Below are 17,727 nucleotides of genomic sequence, written 5' to 3'. Positions count from 1 at the left end.
TGTTGATGTTGACGATAGAAGAAGGGAATCTACTGAGTGAACTGTATGTGTATCGCTGTATGTGTATCGCTGCTGAGCGTCTTTAGGGAGAGACACAAGGAGAACCAGAGAGCTTCTCCGGGAGATGGGTGTGGACTTACCACCCCAGGTATTGGACAGGTACCTCTTCAGATCCCTCCTCCTCCCTACCCCCCCACCCCCACCCCCTGGTATATATCTCCCTCCCATAGATTCCTATAGAGACTCTCTGCTTGTCCTGTCCTGTTGTCATCCATAGTCCTCATAGCCACTCGTTCATTCAGACTGAGACAGGGACCAAGAGGTGTAGATTCATCCTGGAGTCAGTGGAGCACACAGCAGCAGCACTGCTAAACCTCAGCGCCAACATGTTGTATCTGGAGACGGGGACGCCCACGTCGTACAGCGAGGTAAGGCCCAGGGAGGAGGCTCCTACTGGGGCATCAGGGACCACTAACATCCCCTTGGCTCCATGGAGCTTCGACGGTAGTGGGACAGATGGAATATTTGATGTCAGGCCTCAAACTGAAATACCTAATAGGACTGTTACTGCCACTTTTATATGTTAGATTTCACCCCATGAAGTCAGTTTGATATGTTTTGGGCTCTGAGGTTATTGGCGGATTAGGGCTTAGTGCCGGTATAGAGCTTCATTTAACAAAGGAATATGTTTTAGTAGTTAAAAACCATAAGTGGTCATTTTAAATCTGTCTGTGGGACTCGCACACAAACAGAGAAAGATGTTTTGGCGACAGATTCCTCTTTGTTTGCGTTTCGATTTAGTGGCGTTGTGTGTGTGTGTGTGTGTGTGTGTGTGTGCAGGGGAATGTCAACACCTGGAGTGTTTGTTGAATAGAGGAAAAGGTGCTATATGAAATGGCTGCTCTGCTCCGCTACCCTGTCCTGTTGAGATGTGGAATGGATAGTTCTAATTATAATAGTTCTAGTTCCATTAGTTCCTGTTCCAATAGTTCTAATTATAATAGTTGTATTCCAATAGTTCTAATTATAATAGTTCTAGTTCCAATGGTTCTAGGTCCATTAGTTCTAATTATAATAGTTATATTTCCATTAGTTCCTGTTCCAATAGTTCTAATTATAATAGTTCTAATTATAATAGTTCTAGTTCCAATAGTTATAGTTATAATAGTTCTATTTCCAATAGTTCTAATTATAATAGTTCTATTTCCAATAGTTCTAATTATAATAGTTCTAGTTCCAATAGTTCTAGTTATAATAGTTCTATTTCCAATAGTTCTAATTATAATAGTTCTATTTCCAATAGTTCTAGTTATAATAGTTCTAGTTCCAATAGTTCTAGTTATAATAGTTCCATTTCCAATAGTTCTAGTTACATCAGTGTTTTCACCTTCATCTGACAAGACTGTGAATGTTCAGTAATTATGTAATGGATAGTATTGCTTTTCTGGGATTTTAGACTGATTTTGATTATCTGCTGAATTGTAAAAACACAGAACAGAATGAAAATAGATATCATGTCTGATTTATCTCCCCAAATGATCCTGTAACTTTGTGTGAATTGGTATTGTGTATAAGCCTAGTTGTGGCTTTGATAAAGATTATTCCTGTGATTCCATTTCCAGACAGAAGATAAAATGGTGGTTGATGGGTGGATTTGATGAGCCTTGCAGAGCAGTGCTCTTTTCACGTTGTATAAGGAACAGAAAAATGTACATTTTACATGGAAACAATATAGCCTGAAATAATGTGCCATAGTTCAGGTGGTTGAATGAAATCAGGTAAAGAATGTCAAATGTTTGTGACATTATGAAGCTAGATTGATGCATTCTAAACTTATTTGGGGTTATCCAAAATGGAGCCAAATATAATTGACGGGAAACAGAAATGTGTGGTTTTAAAGCTGTTTTGGCGGTTTGAATTACAGAAGGGAGTGAAATAAGGATCTCTTCTAAAATGACCATCTGGAAATGCGTCCAAATATGATTGTTTTCGAGACAGAAGTGACACAGTAGAAAGTTCTGTTTCTGTTGACAACAACAGATAATGGTGACGACAACTAGTCACTGTGATTATATTCAGTATTCAGGCTTTTTGTTTATTTATGATCCTGTTCTATTTCTGGATCATTTGTCAAATATTTGTCAAATATCACAATTTGTCAAATATCACTTTACTTTGAACAAGTACAGTTATTTCTGTAGTGGCCGTGCTTCTACACCTGCATTGCTTGCTGTTTGGGGTTTTAGGCTGGGTTTCTGTACAGCACTTTGAGATATCAGCTGATTGTCGAAGGGCTTTATAAATACATTTGATTTGATTTGATTTAGTAGCCCTGAATATTTTATATTTCTGGAATTCATAGTTTCTCATATTTTTATGACAATTGTTATCTTGATATTTTTGTAATATGCTTTTTTTTGGGGGGGGGGGGCAGATTAACACTTCTGAACTGTGTTAATGTCATTAAACATAGAAAGAATCCTATTTTATTTGTTCCATTATGTTATCTGTTAAGACTACAGTCTCCTGGTGTCAATCTGCTACTCTCCACCCCTTCTAGGATGGCCGTTAGAGCTAAACAGCTCTGTCTGGTTGATCATCTAAAACCCACCATTCTTAGCGCTCAGGGTGTCTGTCTACCTAATACCTGACGGCTCTACTCTGCTGGTATAGGACTGGTATCAACACACACAGTGGATGGCCGTAGATAAGAGGATTTACCTGAGACCTCTGAACCCCCTTCCTGTGGGTTTTAATCTGGGGACAGGTAACCCAACGGTCCACAGGTTTGGTTTGTAATGCTCTCACAGTCTCAGATTTCTTCTGAAAAGATAGTTGGAATGGGGGCAGGGGAAATCCATTTTTTTTTTTTAATTTGTAAAGAGATTGAAATATAAGTGTTTTTATGTATTTAACAGTTTAAGAATGAACCGTCATCCATATTCTGTTTTTAAACAGGTGATAAGTAGGGGACTTTTCTTGTGAAGTCATAAATAAAAAGGAGTTGGTATCCGTAAGGATCACTGATGGCTTCTCAGATTCGTAAGGATCACTGATGGCTTCTCAGATCCGTAAGGATCACTGAGGGCTTCTCAGATCCATAAGGATCACTGATGGCTTCTCAGATCCGTAAGGATCACTGATGGCTTCTCAGATCCGTAAGGATCACTGATGGCTTCTCAGATCCGTAAGGATCACTGATGGCTTCTCAGATCCGTAAGGATCACTGATGGCTTCTCAGATTTGTAGGGGGCAGATTGCAGGTGTGACAGGTCAACTCTTTTAAGTTTACTGAGCAGGAGTTCTCTCTGTCCACCTATATCCCTTCTGGCTGTGTCCCAAAGATCCCCCTGTTACCTACATAGTGCACTAATTCTGCCATTTGGGATGCAGCCTCTGGGTAAAGTATCAGGTTCCTCCCTCTTATCTTTCCAGGGAGCCTCCAGGGACATCAGGAATGGGGTGGGCCAGGCGCTGCTGTTTTAGTCGCCGCTCGTAATTACTTTAATGGTGTGTTGTTGTAGATACAATCACCTGCTCTGCCCACCCCAGCAGGTATACAGTACTGCTTGAAAGTTTGTGAACCCTACAGGTCTGGTCATTATTTTAGCTAGAAAATATTTAAATAAAAATCCTTATCCTTATCTAAAGACATTCCAAGTAAATGACATAAAAATAAAAATATATTTTTATTGTTTATTTAACAAAGGTGGTTTATTTAACAGAAATCAGATTTGATGTGTGCAAAAATATCTGAGCTCCTTTAGTCAATAGCTTGTAGCACCTCCATTAGCAGTGACAACTTGGAGCAAACGTCTCCTATAGCCAGTAATCAGTCTATGACATCTGTTTCTGACCACACCTCCTTGCAGAACTTAGCCAATTGTAGTGAGGTTTGAGGGGTGTCTGGCATGAACTTCCCGCTTCAGGTCCTGCCACAGCGTCTTGATTGGATTTAGGTGCAGGACTTTGGCCAATCCAAAACACAAATCTTCTTTCTCCTGAGCCATTCTTTGGTAGATTTGATTGAATGCTCTTTGGCTCGTTGTCTTGTTGAAATATCCATTTTTGGCCCAGCTTTAGCTCCTTGACTGATGGCATGACGTTCTGTTCCAGAATCTCCTGGTGTACCTAATAATTCATGGTTCCCTTAATGATGTAGAGTCATCCAGATCTAGAGGAAAAGCAGCCCCAGATCTTGACATTCCCACCACCATGCTGGAATGTTGGGATAAGGTTCTTTTGGTGGTAGGCAGTGTTGGGTTTTCGTCAAACTTAGCGATGTTGATTGACCAAAAAGGTCCATTTTAGCCTCATCGGTCCATAGAATGGACTTCCAGAAACCTTTTTTTAGGTTTGTCCAGGTGGTCTCCGAGAAAGTTAAGACGGGCAGTTTGGTTCATTTTTGACAGCAGAGGCTTCCTCCTAGCAACCCTACCATGAATGGTATTTTTGATTCAGCGTTCTTCTTATTGTTGAAGCACAGTTACCCAAGATGCAGCAAGGGAGGTCTGGGAGGTCTCTAGATGTTTGGGTTGGCTTTTACCCTGATGTATTATCGTTCTTGTGGCTCTTGGGGATATTTTGGAAGAGCGTCCACTTCTAGGTCGAGTTGCTGTCATGTTAAAGACTCTCCATTTGTAAATGCTATATTATCACAGTGGAATGATGGAGTTGAAATTATTTTCTATCCTTCCCCAAACTGATGTCCTCTGACATCTCCTTTCCTCTCGGTATGGTGTGCTTTCCATTCGCCTGGATGGTTAAACACCAAACTGACCCAGGGACCACCTCCACCCTTCAGACTGACCCAGGGACAACCCACACCCTTCAGACTGACCCAGGGACCAACTCCACCCTTCAGACTGACCCAGGGACCACCTCCACCCTTCAGACTGACCCAGGGACCACCTCCACCCTTCAGACTGACCCAGGGACCACCTTCACCCTTCAGACTGACCCAGGGACCACCTCCACCCTTCAGACTGACCCAGAGACCACCTCCACCCTTCAGACTGACCCAGGGACCACCTCTCCCCTTCAGACTGACCCAGGGACCACTTCCACCCTTCAGACTGACCCAGGGACCACCTCCACCCTTCAGACTGACCCAGGGACCACCTCCACCCTTCAGACTGACCCAGGGACCACCTCCCCCCTTCAGACTGACCCAGGGACCACCTCCCCCCTTCAGACTGACCCAGGGACCACCTCCCCCCTTCAGACTGACCCAGGGACCACCTCCACCCTTCAGACTGACCCAGGGACCACCTCCACCCTTCAGACTGACCCAGGGACCACCTCCACCCTTCAGACTGACCCAGGGACCACCTCCACCCTTCAGACTGACCCAGGGACCAACTCCACCCTTCAGACTGACCCAGGTACCACCTCCACCCTTCAGACTGACCCAGGGACCAACTCCACCCTTCAGACTGACCCAGAGACCACCTCCCCCCTTCAGACTGACCCAGGGACCACCTCCACCCTTCAGACTGACCCAGGGACCACCTCCACCCTTCAGACTGACCCAGGGACCACCTCCACCCTTCAGACTGACCCAGGGACCACCTCCCCCCTTCAGACTGACCCAGGGACCACCTCCACCCTTCAGACTGACCCAGGGACCACCTCCCCCCTTCAGACTGACCCAGGGACCACCTCCCCCCTTCAGACTGACCCAGGGACCACCTCCCCCTTCAGACTGACCCAGGGACCACCTCCACCCTTCAGACTGACCCAGGGACCACCTCCACCCTTCAGACTGACCCAGGGACGACCTCCACCCTTCAGACTGACCCAGGGACCACCTCCCCCTTCAGACTGACCCAGGGACCACCTCCACCCTTCAGACTGACCCAGGGACCACCTCCACCCTTCAGACTGACCCAGGGACCACCTCCCCCCTTCAGACTGACCCAGGGACCCCCCCCCCCCTTCAGACTGACCCAGGGACCACAGTGCAGGTCAGAGGAGAGGCTGGAATGTATTCTCCCCTCGGGCCAGGTCTAAGGGCCAGGTCTAAGGGCCAGGTCTAAGGGCCCGGTCTAAGGGCCCGGTCTAAGGGCCAGGTCTAAGGGCCAGGTCTAAGGGCCAGGTCTAAGGGCCAGGTCCTCTTCTATTCCTCCCTGGGGCAACGGTCTCCTCTGGTTCCTGTCATTTATTGGCAGTTTTAAAGTTCTGAGGTGATCAATTGCCTCATGCTGCCTTGTATAGTAATAGCTATAAGCTATTGCAAGGAGAAGGGGTCCGATTTATTGACCTCCCCTGTCTCTGAACTTTCTCCTGGTGGTAAAGAGTTAGTAACAATAGAATAAGCAGCATCACTTTCACCAGAGAGGAAACGTTACCAGTTAAAGTAAGCCTGATCTTTGGTCATGTCAAATAATGAATTGGGACTACTGTATCTCAGATGAATCTGATTGGTTCCAACCCGTATCCTAAATAGCCCATATAAATGCATATGGTTCCAAAACTATGGCAACTGATTCATGGAGAGAGTGGGACTAAATATAAGACTATTTTTAAACTGTCAAATCAAAACAATTTCAATGCACATACACATAGATGTAAAATCTTAATTTGACCAGATTCTCCCAGCAGGAAAATAATCCTACAGCGACAGGAAATGGGAATTATTGTGAGGATTATAATTCGTGGACATTTTTTATAGGGGTTGATACATTTTAAGTCAGGGTAAATCAAGTCTGACATTTTAAGTCAGGTTAAATCAAGTCTGACATTTTAAGTCAGGTTAAATCAAGTCTGACATTTTAAGTCAGGTTAAATCAAGTCTGACATTTTAAGTCAGGGTAAATCAAGTCTGACATTTTAAGTCAGGTTAAATCAAGTCTGACATTTTAAGTCAGGGTAAATCAAGTCTGACATTTTTAGTCCGGGTAAATCAAGTCTGACATTTTAAGTCAGGGTAAATCAAGTCTGACATTTTTAGTCCGGGTACAAGGACATTTTAAGTCAGGGTAAATCAAGTCTGACATTTTTAGTCAGGTTAAATCGGGTCAGGTTAAATCAAGTCTGACATTTTGTTTTTAAAGTTAGCATTTCCTGCATCGACAGGGTGACCAACCGGGTGATCAAGCTAAGATCCTACAGTAGGTGTCTAGTATGTGCCAAACCGAATAGTCATGATACAACATTCACTATGAATACCAGCAGTAATGATGCTGACCTATTGAGTGAGAGCTGCTGTTTGCATTTGAGGAATCCCTGATATGTGTGTCTCTGCATACTCACATCATTTGGAATCCTCCTGTGGAATCGACAGGCTATCACTCTGAAGGTCAATAGGGTAGCAAGCACTCTGGCCTCGTCCACTACTTTTAACCACAGCACTATGGGCTCTCAGACAACCCTATGGGGCCCCGGTCAAAAGTAGTGCACTACATAGGGAATAGGGTCTAAAGTAGTGCACTACATAGGGAATAGGGTCTAAAGTAGTGCACTACATAGGGAATTGGAAGAAGTGCACTACATAGGGGTCTAAAGTAGTGCACTACATAGGGAATAGGGTCTAAAGTAGTGCACTACATAGGGAATAGGGTCTAAAGTAGTGCACTACACAGGGAATAAGGTCTAAAGTAGTGCACTACATAGGGAATAGGGTACCATTTGGAATTAGTTTCTCCCACTTGTGCTAAGATTCTGAAATGTTGACTCCAGAATCTGCCTGCCTTTTAGACGAAGAAAAACTCAAGAGACCTGGAACAGAACAGACTGCTTTCCATTTGAGCAGCAACTTTTTCACCAGCTTTATTAAAAGCTGTTGAGGACATCAAGGCCTTTTTTGATTGTGTTTGTGCGTCCCAAATGTCACTCTTATTTCCTATGTAGGGTGTAATATAGTGCACTGATGGCCAAAGGAGTTGACTATAAAAGGGGAGAGGGTGCGTGTATTGCAGTTTCTGCCTGACCTCCGCCCCAGAGGGTGGGCCTCAGAGGGTGAGGAGGAGTGGATTGTGTTTCTGCCTTGACCTCCGCCCCCAGGCTGGGCCTCAGAGGGGCTAGGAGGAGTGCATTGGAGTTCTGCTACTCCCGCCCTCAGGGGCTGGGCCTCAGAGGGCTAGGAGGAGTGCATTGTGTTTCTGCCTCACCTCCGCCCCCAGGGGCTGGGCCTCAGAGGGCTAGGAGGCGTGCATTGTGTTTCTGCCTGACCTCCGCCCCCAGGGGCTGGGCCTCAGAGGGCTAGGAGGCGTGCATTGTGTTTCTGCCTGACCTCCGCCCCCAGGGGCTGGGCCTCAGAGGGCTAGGAGGCGTGCATTGTGTTTCTGCCTGACCTCCGCCCCCAGGGGCTGGGCCTCAGAGGGCTAGAAGGCGTGCATTGTGTTTCTGCCTGACCTCCGCCCCCAGGGGCTGGGCCTCAGAGGGCTAGGAGGCGTGCATTGTGTTTCTGCCTGACCTCCGCCCCCAGGGGCTGGGCCTCAGAGGGCTAGGAGGAGTGCATTGTGTTTCTGCCTGACCTCCGCCCCCAGGGGCTGGGCCTCAGACGGCTAGGAGGAGCAGGGCTGTAAACGGAAGGTTGTTTTTAAGAGCAGCTAAAGGGGTGATTTAAATGGCTGCTGTATTGCAGTGGAATCAGACCTGATTTTAAAGGGAAGAGGAAGAAGGGGCCTGAATATCTCTCTTTTTAAGGGTTGATAGCTTCCACTTCCACTCAGTTAAATATTCAAGCTGACTTTAGGTGGTTCCCTTGTTTCAAATTGGAATCCATAGTCCTGGTATGAAGTGGAACCTCTTTGGCCATAGTCCTGGTATGAAGTGGAACCTCTTAGGCCATAGTCCTGGTATGACGTGGAACCTCTTAGGCCATAGTCCTGGTATGAAGTGGAACCTCTTAGGCCATAGTCCTGGTATGACGTGGAAACTCTTAGGCCATAGTCCTGGTATGAAGTGGAACCTCTTAGGCCATAGTCCTGGTATGAAGTGGAACCTCTTAGGCCATAGTCCTGGTAGGAAGTGGAACCTCTTAGGCCATAGTCCTGGTATGAAGTGGAACCTCTTAGGCCATAGTCCTGGTATGAAGTGGAACCTCTTTGGCCATAGTCCTGGTATGAAGTGGAACCTCTTAGGCCATAGTCCTGGTAGGAAGTGGAACCTCTTAGGCCATAGTCCTGGTATGAAGTGGAACCTCTCACGCCATAGTCCTGGTATGAAGTGGAACCTCTTAGGCCATAGTCCTGGTAGGAAGTGGAACCTCTTAGGCCATAGTCCTGGTATGAAGTGGAACCTCTTAGGCCATAGTCCTGGTAGGAAGTGGAAGCTCTTAGGCCATAGTCCTGGTAGGAAGTGGAACCTCTTAGGCCATAGTCCTGGTATGAAGTGAATCTCATCATGGCATCTCATCCACCTCCTGTCAACTCTCCACCTGAATGGCGTTGATGTCTGGTCTCTGGCATCAGGCTTTTCATTTAAAAACACCAGGTAGCCAGGTAGCTACTAGCGTGTGCATGCACACACACACACACACACACAAACACACACACACACACACAAAGTTCCAGGATACACACTAGTCCCTAATCTCTGGTGGACAGACTATGTTAACATAAATGGTAGCGTAGAGCTGTCCTGATGCAACGGGGTGAGTGAGATAATGAGCAGCATTAGTTCCAGTGGTTCGGACAGATCACAGTTTCTCAGGGGTTTAGTGTCTTTCGGACGGGGAGGGGACATCCAAGGAGAACCCTGGATCCTCGTTCCATCTCTTCACTTAACACGTATCGACCCAGAACTTAATCAAGCATACGACCAATTACGCAAGATTAGTTCTGGGTTACCCAAGATGAATGAGTCCCTTGCTGATGTCGTTAGCATAATAAGCTTATCTTAGACCATCTGATCCTAACCAGGCTAGCCTTTAGCCTGTGGATAATCTAGCCTAGTGATCTGATCCTAACCAGGCTAACCTTTAGCCTGAGGCTAATCTAGCCTAGTGATCTGATCCTAACCAGGCTAACCTTTAGCATGAGGCTAATCTAGCCTAGTGAGCTGATCCTAACCAGGCTTGCCTTCACCCAGAATGAATCCCAAATGGCACTCTATTCTCTAAATAGTCTACTACTTTGGCCAGTCCTATGGGCACCTTATTCCTTTATATAGTGCACTACTTGGACCTTGGTCAATAGACCTTGGTCAATGTATCACTGTGAAGGCGTGTGTATCACTGTGAAGGAGTGTGTATCACTGTGAAGGAGTGTGTATCACTGTGAAGGCGTGTTTATCGCTGTGAAGGAGTGTGTATCACTGTGAATGAGTGTGTATCACTGTGAAGGCGTGTTTATCGCTGTGAAGGCGTGTTTATCGCTGTGAAGGAGTGTGTATCACTGTGAATGAGTGTGTATCACTGTTAAGGCGTGTGTATCACTGTTAAGGCGTGTGTATCACTGTGCAGGCGTGAGAAAACCTCCTACTGTATGTTGGATGGAGGGTATGCTTTCTCCAGTACGGAGATATCTTCCCGTGTGTGTGTGTGTGTGTGTGTTCCCTTCACAATACACTTGTCTCCTGACACCTGCCCGGTCTAACCCGGACAGGCTCTTCAGAGACCCAGTGTCATTGTTTCCAGGGGGTTGAGCGGACTGGTGGAACACAGGCCCAAATCCTAAAGCATCTCCCCTGGGGCGGCTTCTGTGTTAGGTTGAGGTTAGCTGGGATGACTTCCCTCAGGTGCTGTTTCTGTGTTAGGCTGAGGTTGGCTGGGATGACTTCCCTCAGGTGCTGTTTCTGTGTGTGTGTGTGTGTGTGTGTGTGTGTGTGTGTGTGTGTGTGTGTGTGTGTGTGTGTGTGTGTGTGTGTGTGTGTGTGTGTGTGTGTGTGTGTGTGTGTGTGTTTGTCACCTGGCACACAGCAAGCAGCACCTGGTGATGTGAGTGGGAGGGCGTGTGCTGGACAGCTGTGTGGGACAGGGGACCGTGCAGCCTGAAATAAACAAGGGGCCCTTGACTGCCTGTCTGTCCTGCAGAGATTAATGGGTGTCTAAAGAGACACCTCGGACTGGAATGTGCAGTTTATAAATGGAGTGGAATGGAGGAGCAGAGTGGATAGAGCTGGAAGGAGGGAGGGAGGGAGAGGGAAGGGGGGGGGCAGGGGGGGAGGCAGGGAGGGGGGGCAAGGAGGGAGGGAGACGTGGCGCAGAGTGGATAGAGCTGGGAGGAGGGAGGGAGAGTGAAGGGGGGAGAGGCAGGGAGGGAGGGAGAGACAGAAGGGGGGGAAAGGAGGGAGGGAGGGAGGGAGAGGGAGACGTGGCGCAGAGTGGATAGAGCTGGGAGGGGGGGGCAAGGAGGGAGGGAAACGTGGCGCAGAGTGGATAGAGCTGGGAGGAGGGAGGGAGAGGGAAGGGGGGAGAGGCAGGGAGGGAGGGAGATCGAAGGGGGGGAGGCAGAAGGGGGAGGGAGAGGGAAACGTGGAGCAGAATGGGGAGGAAAGAAAGGAAGCTGGCTGAGGTCCAGGGAACATTCTCCCTCCTCTCAACAGGTGGCCATTTTGATTGTCAAGCTACTCCGGCTGTGTGAACCCTGTCCTCTCAGTCTCTAGATGTTGGCTCTCTTATACAGTAGTAGCTACAGTTAACTGTTTACTTGTACTGGCAGATAGTGTCTATTTTTGTGTATGGAAAGTCTATAAATCTAAATTTAACAACCATAATAATAGACTTCAAATACCGGTAAGAAAACAGATCTGAGTCTGATCAACAAGCGGACTGTAGAATAGGTTGGGAAATCTCACCTGGGAGCTGTTTCCCCAGTACTGTGGCGGTGGTATCATTGTTCAACTAAATTACTGGGAAGGAGCCATTGATCTGAGGAGGCTGATCAAATCAGATTTTGTCACGTGTCAAATACAACAGGTGTAGTAGACCTCACAGTGAAATGCTGAATACAACAGGTGTAGTAGACCTTACAGTGAAATGCTGAATACAACAGGTGTAGTAGACCTTACAGTGAAATGCTGAATACAACAGGTGTAGTAGACCTTACAGTGAAATGCTGAATACAACAGGTGTAGTAGACCTTACAGTGAAATGCTGAATACAACAGGTGTAGTAGACCTTACAGTGAAATGCTGAATACAACAGGTGTAGTAGACCTCACAGTGAAATGCTGAATACAACAGGTGTAGTAGACCTCACAGTGAAATGCTGAATACAACAGGTGTAGTAGACCTTACAGTGAAATGCTGAATACAACAGGTGTAGTAGACCTTACAGTGAAATGCTGAATACAACAGGTGTAGTAGACCTTACAGTGAAATGCTGAATACAACAGGTGTAGTAGACCTCACAGTGAAATGCTGAATACAACAGGTGTAGTAGACCTCACAGTGAAATGCTGAATACAACAGGTGTAGTAGACCTTACAGTGAAATGCTGAATACAACAGGTGTAGTAGACCTTACAGTGAAATGCTGAATACAACAGGTGTAGTAGACCTCACAGTGAAATGCTGAATACAACAGGTGTAGTAGACCTTACAGTGAAAAACTTCTGTTTCAGAATGTGGGGGGGGGGGGGGTGACATGGAGGGTCTACCAGAATGTGGGCGGGGGGGGGGTTGACATGGAGGGTCTACCAGAATGTGGGGGGGGGGGGTTGACATGGAGGGTCTACCAGAATGTGGGGGGGGGGGGTTGACATGGAGGGTCTACCAGAATGTGGGGGGGCGGTTGACATGGAGGGTCTACCAGAATGTGCGGGGGGGGTTGACATGGAGGGTCTACCAGAATGTGGGGGGGGTTGACATGGAGGGTCTACCAGAATGTGGGGGGGGTTGACATGGAGGGTCTACCAGAATGTGGGGGGGGTTGACATGGAGGGTCTACCAGAATGTGGGGGGGGTTGACATGGAGGGTCTACCAGAATGTGGGCGGGGGGGGGGGTTGACATGGAGGGTCTACCAGAATGTGGGGGGGGGGGGGGGGTTGACATGGAGGGTCTACCAGAATGTGGGGGGGGTTGACATGGAGGGTCTACCAGAATGTGGGCGGGGGGGGGGGGTTGACATTGAGGGTCTACCAGAATGTGGGGGGGGGGGGCGGTTGACATGGAGGGTCTACCAGAATGTGGGGGGGGGGGGGTTGACATGGAGGGTCTACCAGAATGTGGGCGGGGGGGTTGACATGGAGGGTCTACCAGAATGTGGGGGGGTTGACATGGAGGGTCTACCAGAATGTGGGCGGGGGGGGGGGGGGGGTTGACATGGAGGGTCTACCAGAATGTGGGGGGGGCAGTTGACATGGAGGGTCTACCAGAATGTGGGGGGTGGGGGGGTTGACATGGAGAGTCTACCAGAATGTGTGCGGGGGGGGTTGACATGGAGGGTCTACCAGAATGTGGGGGGGGGTGGGGGTTGACATGGAGGGTCTACCAGAATGTGGGGGGGGCGGTTGACATGGAGGGTCTACCAGAATGTGCGAGGGGGGGGGTTGACATGGAGGGTCTACCAGAATGCGCGGGGGGGAGCGGTTGACATGGAGGGTCTACCAGAATGTGCGGGGGGCGGTTGACATGGAGGGTCTACCAGAATGTGCGGGGGGGGGTTGACATGGAGGGTCTACCAGAATGTGCGGGGGGGGGGGGGTTGACATGGAGGGTCTACCAGAATGTGCGGGGGGGCGGTTGACATGGAGGGTCTACCAGAATGTGCGGGGGGGGTTGACATGGAGGGTCTACCAGAATGTGCGGGGGGCAGTTGACATGGAGGGTCTACCAGAATGTGCGGGGGGGTTAGTCTGTTGACATGGAGGGTCTACCAGAATGGAAACGATGCTTAATTAATCAGGAACTCTTGTTACTTTCTGTTTACTGGACATGTTGATGGAGACACTATGTTTCTAATCTACAGTATATAAGTATTCATTATTTATAACCTTTTTATTAGGGAAGGTAAAACCCCCGATGAAGGCTATGGGCCGAAACACGTTGGTTTTTACCTTTTTTTAACAGAACTATTTTAAAATAATTTCATCATCGGCTTCAGTGTTTCTATAGCAGGGTTTCTTAAACTATGGGATCGGGGGTCACAGGAGGATGGTACATTTCTCATTTTTTGAAAAAAGTTTGTAGACTATACAGTATGTCTCAGCTGACATACGAGTCCATAAATATTGCTCATATTACTGATAAGAAACAATAAGAACATTCAGAACAAACACGATTGAAGATTATAATCTTGGCTTCTTCCAGATACTGTTGACCTACAGAAAGAAAACCGGTATTTCTCCCTCAGCGGGGGACTCCCCTCACAACAACAAAAAACACAATGTTCCAAAGCAATCGTGTCAAAAAATAATCACATAAACAAATTTCAGGTTAAAAAAAATATATATATATATATCTCAGAAACTTGGTTTTCACACATTTTATTTCTCACATGCTTTGTGAAAGAAAAGCAGGCTAACAGTGAAAAGTTTACTTATGGGCAGTTTCACATGACTTTTTTGCCGTGAACAAATCATGTTTAAAATGGCATGTGGGGGAAAAAGAGACACTTCTGTTTCACATGTGGTTTCCCAACATTTTTCGTGTGATATAAATTTCACGTATGTTTTTGTAGCTGGCGGGATTGTCTGGCCGTTCAGCCAAGAAGGGCCGACACACCTGTTTAAGTCACATGTGGGGCTACCTGGCCGTTCAGCCAAGAGGGCCAACACACCTGTTTAAGTCACATGTGGGGCTACCTCGTCACGTGACCGTGCACAACCACCCCCGACTCATGTCCGCTACACTTTCACGTGTGCTTTCTTTTTTGCGCACTTTAATGTCAAACGATTTAAAACATTTTTAATCATGTACGATTTGCTATGGTTCATCCGAAATTAATAATTTACTCAAATGAAGCTGTAATTTTAAGATTGTTAACGGATTAACTCTGACGGTGGTAATTTTAACAGGATAAATGAGGAGACATGGAGCGCTAACTGCTCAGTGTTTTTCACTTCTTCTAACTGTCACCAAGTAGGAAGACGAGAGGCGGTAAAACTCCAAAATAAGAAATCGTTATTTTTTTAACACACTTTAAGTATTATTTTCAGGTAGGCTAAGTTACCTTTTTACAGAATTAGCAATTCCACATGGGGACACATTGCTACTGCTACTATGTTAACACCTTTTCACATGTGAGGAGAACAACCCTATTTCACTACCACATGTCAAATTCAGATCTCATCAATGTGATTTTATTAATTTTTTTACATGTGATTTTAATTTTTTACATGTGAACTTGCAATTCCACATGTGAACGTGAAATTTTTCACATGTGAAACTACATACCGGATTTTCATGTGAACGTTTTTAACATGTGAACTTTACATTTTAATACATGTGGAATTGAAATTCACATGAGGTGACAAGGTGGTGTTAACATGTGAACTTTACATTTTAATACATGTGGAATTGAAATTCACATGAGGTGACAAGGTGGTGTTAACATGTGAACTTTACATTTTAATACATGTGAAATTTAAGCTCGACATGTGAAAATACGAATTTAACGTGTTTTTTTGTTGTTGTTTTTGTTAAATGTAAAGGGCTCTTCTCACCACCATATCTTACACAAGGCCAGGAGTTTGGCCATTGTTAGCCCCTGTCAGCCAATACAAGTTACCTGACATGTTGACACATAACTACAACTCTGCTGGTCCCTTAAGGCTATTTCAGCACCTCAGCCACTCTGTCACTTTGATCAGATCCACCATTTTCATTTAACCAGCTGACAATGAACCAAGGGTAATCTGTCTTCAAACATTCATTTAAAAAAAAAAAAATCTGCAATCTGTGGAAATTGAGTTTCAGACTGATCTGTGAGCTCTAGACTGAAACGTTGTAACATTCTCCTGTTACGAGTCATTTCTAGGAGACATTCCTGTGTTTGGTGTGTCCCCCCATCTTCTCACCTCTCTCTAATAACAGCGCAACAACCTGGCCCCTTGAGCAAGGCTCTGTGGCCCTTAAACCCCTAAAAACTACTCCATGTCCACCGTAACATGGCTGCCCTCTGTTCCAACCTGTCCAACCTCTGTGTGTATTTTGGCGTGATTTGGGATAAAGTGGAAGTGGAATTTTTTTCCATTGGACCTTGGTGTACAATTGGTCATTTAAAGTTCTCTCTGTCTGTCCAGTCACAGTATACCAACCTGGGGCTGCTGAACAGCATGGATCAGAACATCCAAAATGGCGGCTCTACCTCCACCAGTCCCTACAACAACGACCATGTCCAGAACAACGTGTCAGCTCCTTCACCCTACGCCCAGCCCAGCTCCACCTTCGACGCCATGTCCCCCTCCCCGGCTATCCCCTCCAACACAGACTACGCCGGGACACACACCTTCGACGTCTCCTTCCAGCAGTCCTCCACAGCCAAGTCTGCCACCTGGACGGTAAGAGTTCATGTCAAATCAATATATTTTTTTTGAAGTTGATTACTTAATTGTAAAGTGCATTTTTACAATGAGTCTCAACACACTTTACAGATTCCCATTAACACCAGTCACAATTGTATCTATTACCTCTTAACAATGACAGATGTTCTGTTTGGAAATGCATTCGTTCCATTTATTATCCAATTGAATGTCTACAAAAAATTATGTCAAGTGACTCAACATGATTTTAATTCACCATTATTTGTGTTGGAAGTATAAATTCTGCGATGTCTAAGGAATGGTTGACTGATGTGTTCTATAGCGAATGGTTGACTGATGTGTTCTATCACGAATGGTTGACTGATGTGTTCTATCACGAATGGTTGATTGATGTGTTCTATCACGAATGGTTGACTGATGTGTTCTATCACGGACCTACCCCCACCTTATGAGCAAAACATTTTAGTGGTCCCACTCTTGACAGTAAAAATAAATGTGGAGTTCCTTTCCTGCAATTCTACACATTTTGCCATGGGGCAGAGAGAATATTTTGTCATAGGGAGGAGAAAGATGTTGTAATATGATATCGGAGTGACTAAGAAAATCAATGGGGGCTCCCAGGTCGGTAATTCGACCACGATTACTACGAGTTCAGATCTGACTAGACTAATTTACCAATGTAAAAAATGTTTTTGCTGACATGTGCTAATCCAGTGACTGACATAAGAAGAGAAACGTTTAGAAATTGCACCTTGTGTATTCTACTATTCTCTCAATATGAAGTTAATACCCCGAAAATACAAAATATTTTTACTCTACAGTGCTCTGTCATTGTGACAATGCTATAGTGACAGTGACAGCTGAGTCCCACCTGCACACAGCTTGTTTATGTTTAGAACCACCATGACCATGCATTCTGGCTCCGTGGCCATACTGGCTCTGTGACCATACTGGCTCTGTGACCATGCATACTGGCTCCGTGGCCATACTGGCTCTGTGACCATACTGGCTCTGTGACCATGCATACTGGCTCTGTGACCATGCATTCTGGCTCCGTGGCAATACTGGCTCTGTGACCATACTGGCTCCGTGACCATGCATACTGGCTCTATGACTATGCATACTGGCTCTGTGACCATGCATACTGGCTCTGTGACCATACTGGCTCTGTGACCATGCATACTGGCTCCGTGACCATGCATACTGGCTCTGTGACCATGCATACTGGCTCTGTGACCATACTGGCTCTGTGACCATGCATACTGGCTCTGTGACCATACTGGCTCCGTGACCATGCGTACTGGCTCTGTGACCATACTGGCTCCGTGACCATGCATACTGGCTCTATGACTATGC

At 46.4% G+C, this 17,727-nt stretch overlaps 1 protein-coding gene across 1 annotated transcript; it reads left to right on the top strand.

Annotated features, from left to right (window-relative positions):
* The first annotated feature begins 124 nt into the window (after nucleotides 1-124).
* Nucleotides 125-16,666, top strand: LOC139399468 (tumor protein 63-like). Its single transcript, XM_071144883.1, has 4 exons — nucleotides 125-148; nucleotides 231-428; nucleotides 16,132-16,389; nucleotides 16,646-16,666. The coding sequence occupies exons 1-4, from the start codon at nucleotides 125-127 to the stop codon at nucleotides 16,664-16,666; spliced, it is 501 nt and encodes a 166-aa protein (XP_071000984.1).
* The last annotated feature ends 1,061 nt before the right edge of the window (nucleotides 16,667-17,727 follow it).

This window comes from Oncorhynchus clarkii, unplaced genomic scaffold (assembly GCF_045791955.1).
Source record: "Oncorhynchus clarkii lewisi isolate Uvic-CL-2024 unplaced genomic scaffold, UVic_Ocla_1.0 unplaced_contig_12371_pilon_pilon, whole genome shotgun sequence".
Classification (NCBI taxonomy): Eukaryota; Metazoa; Chordata; class Actinopteri; order Salmoniformes; family Salmonidae; genus Oncorhynchus; species Oncorhynchus clarkii.
The sequence above is the reverse complement of the archived record's forward strand: the minus strand, read 5'-3'. Positions and strand labels throughout refer to the sequence as shown.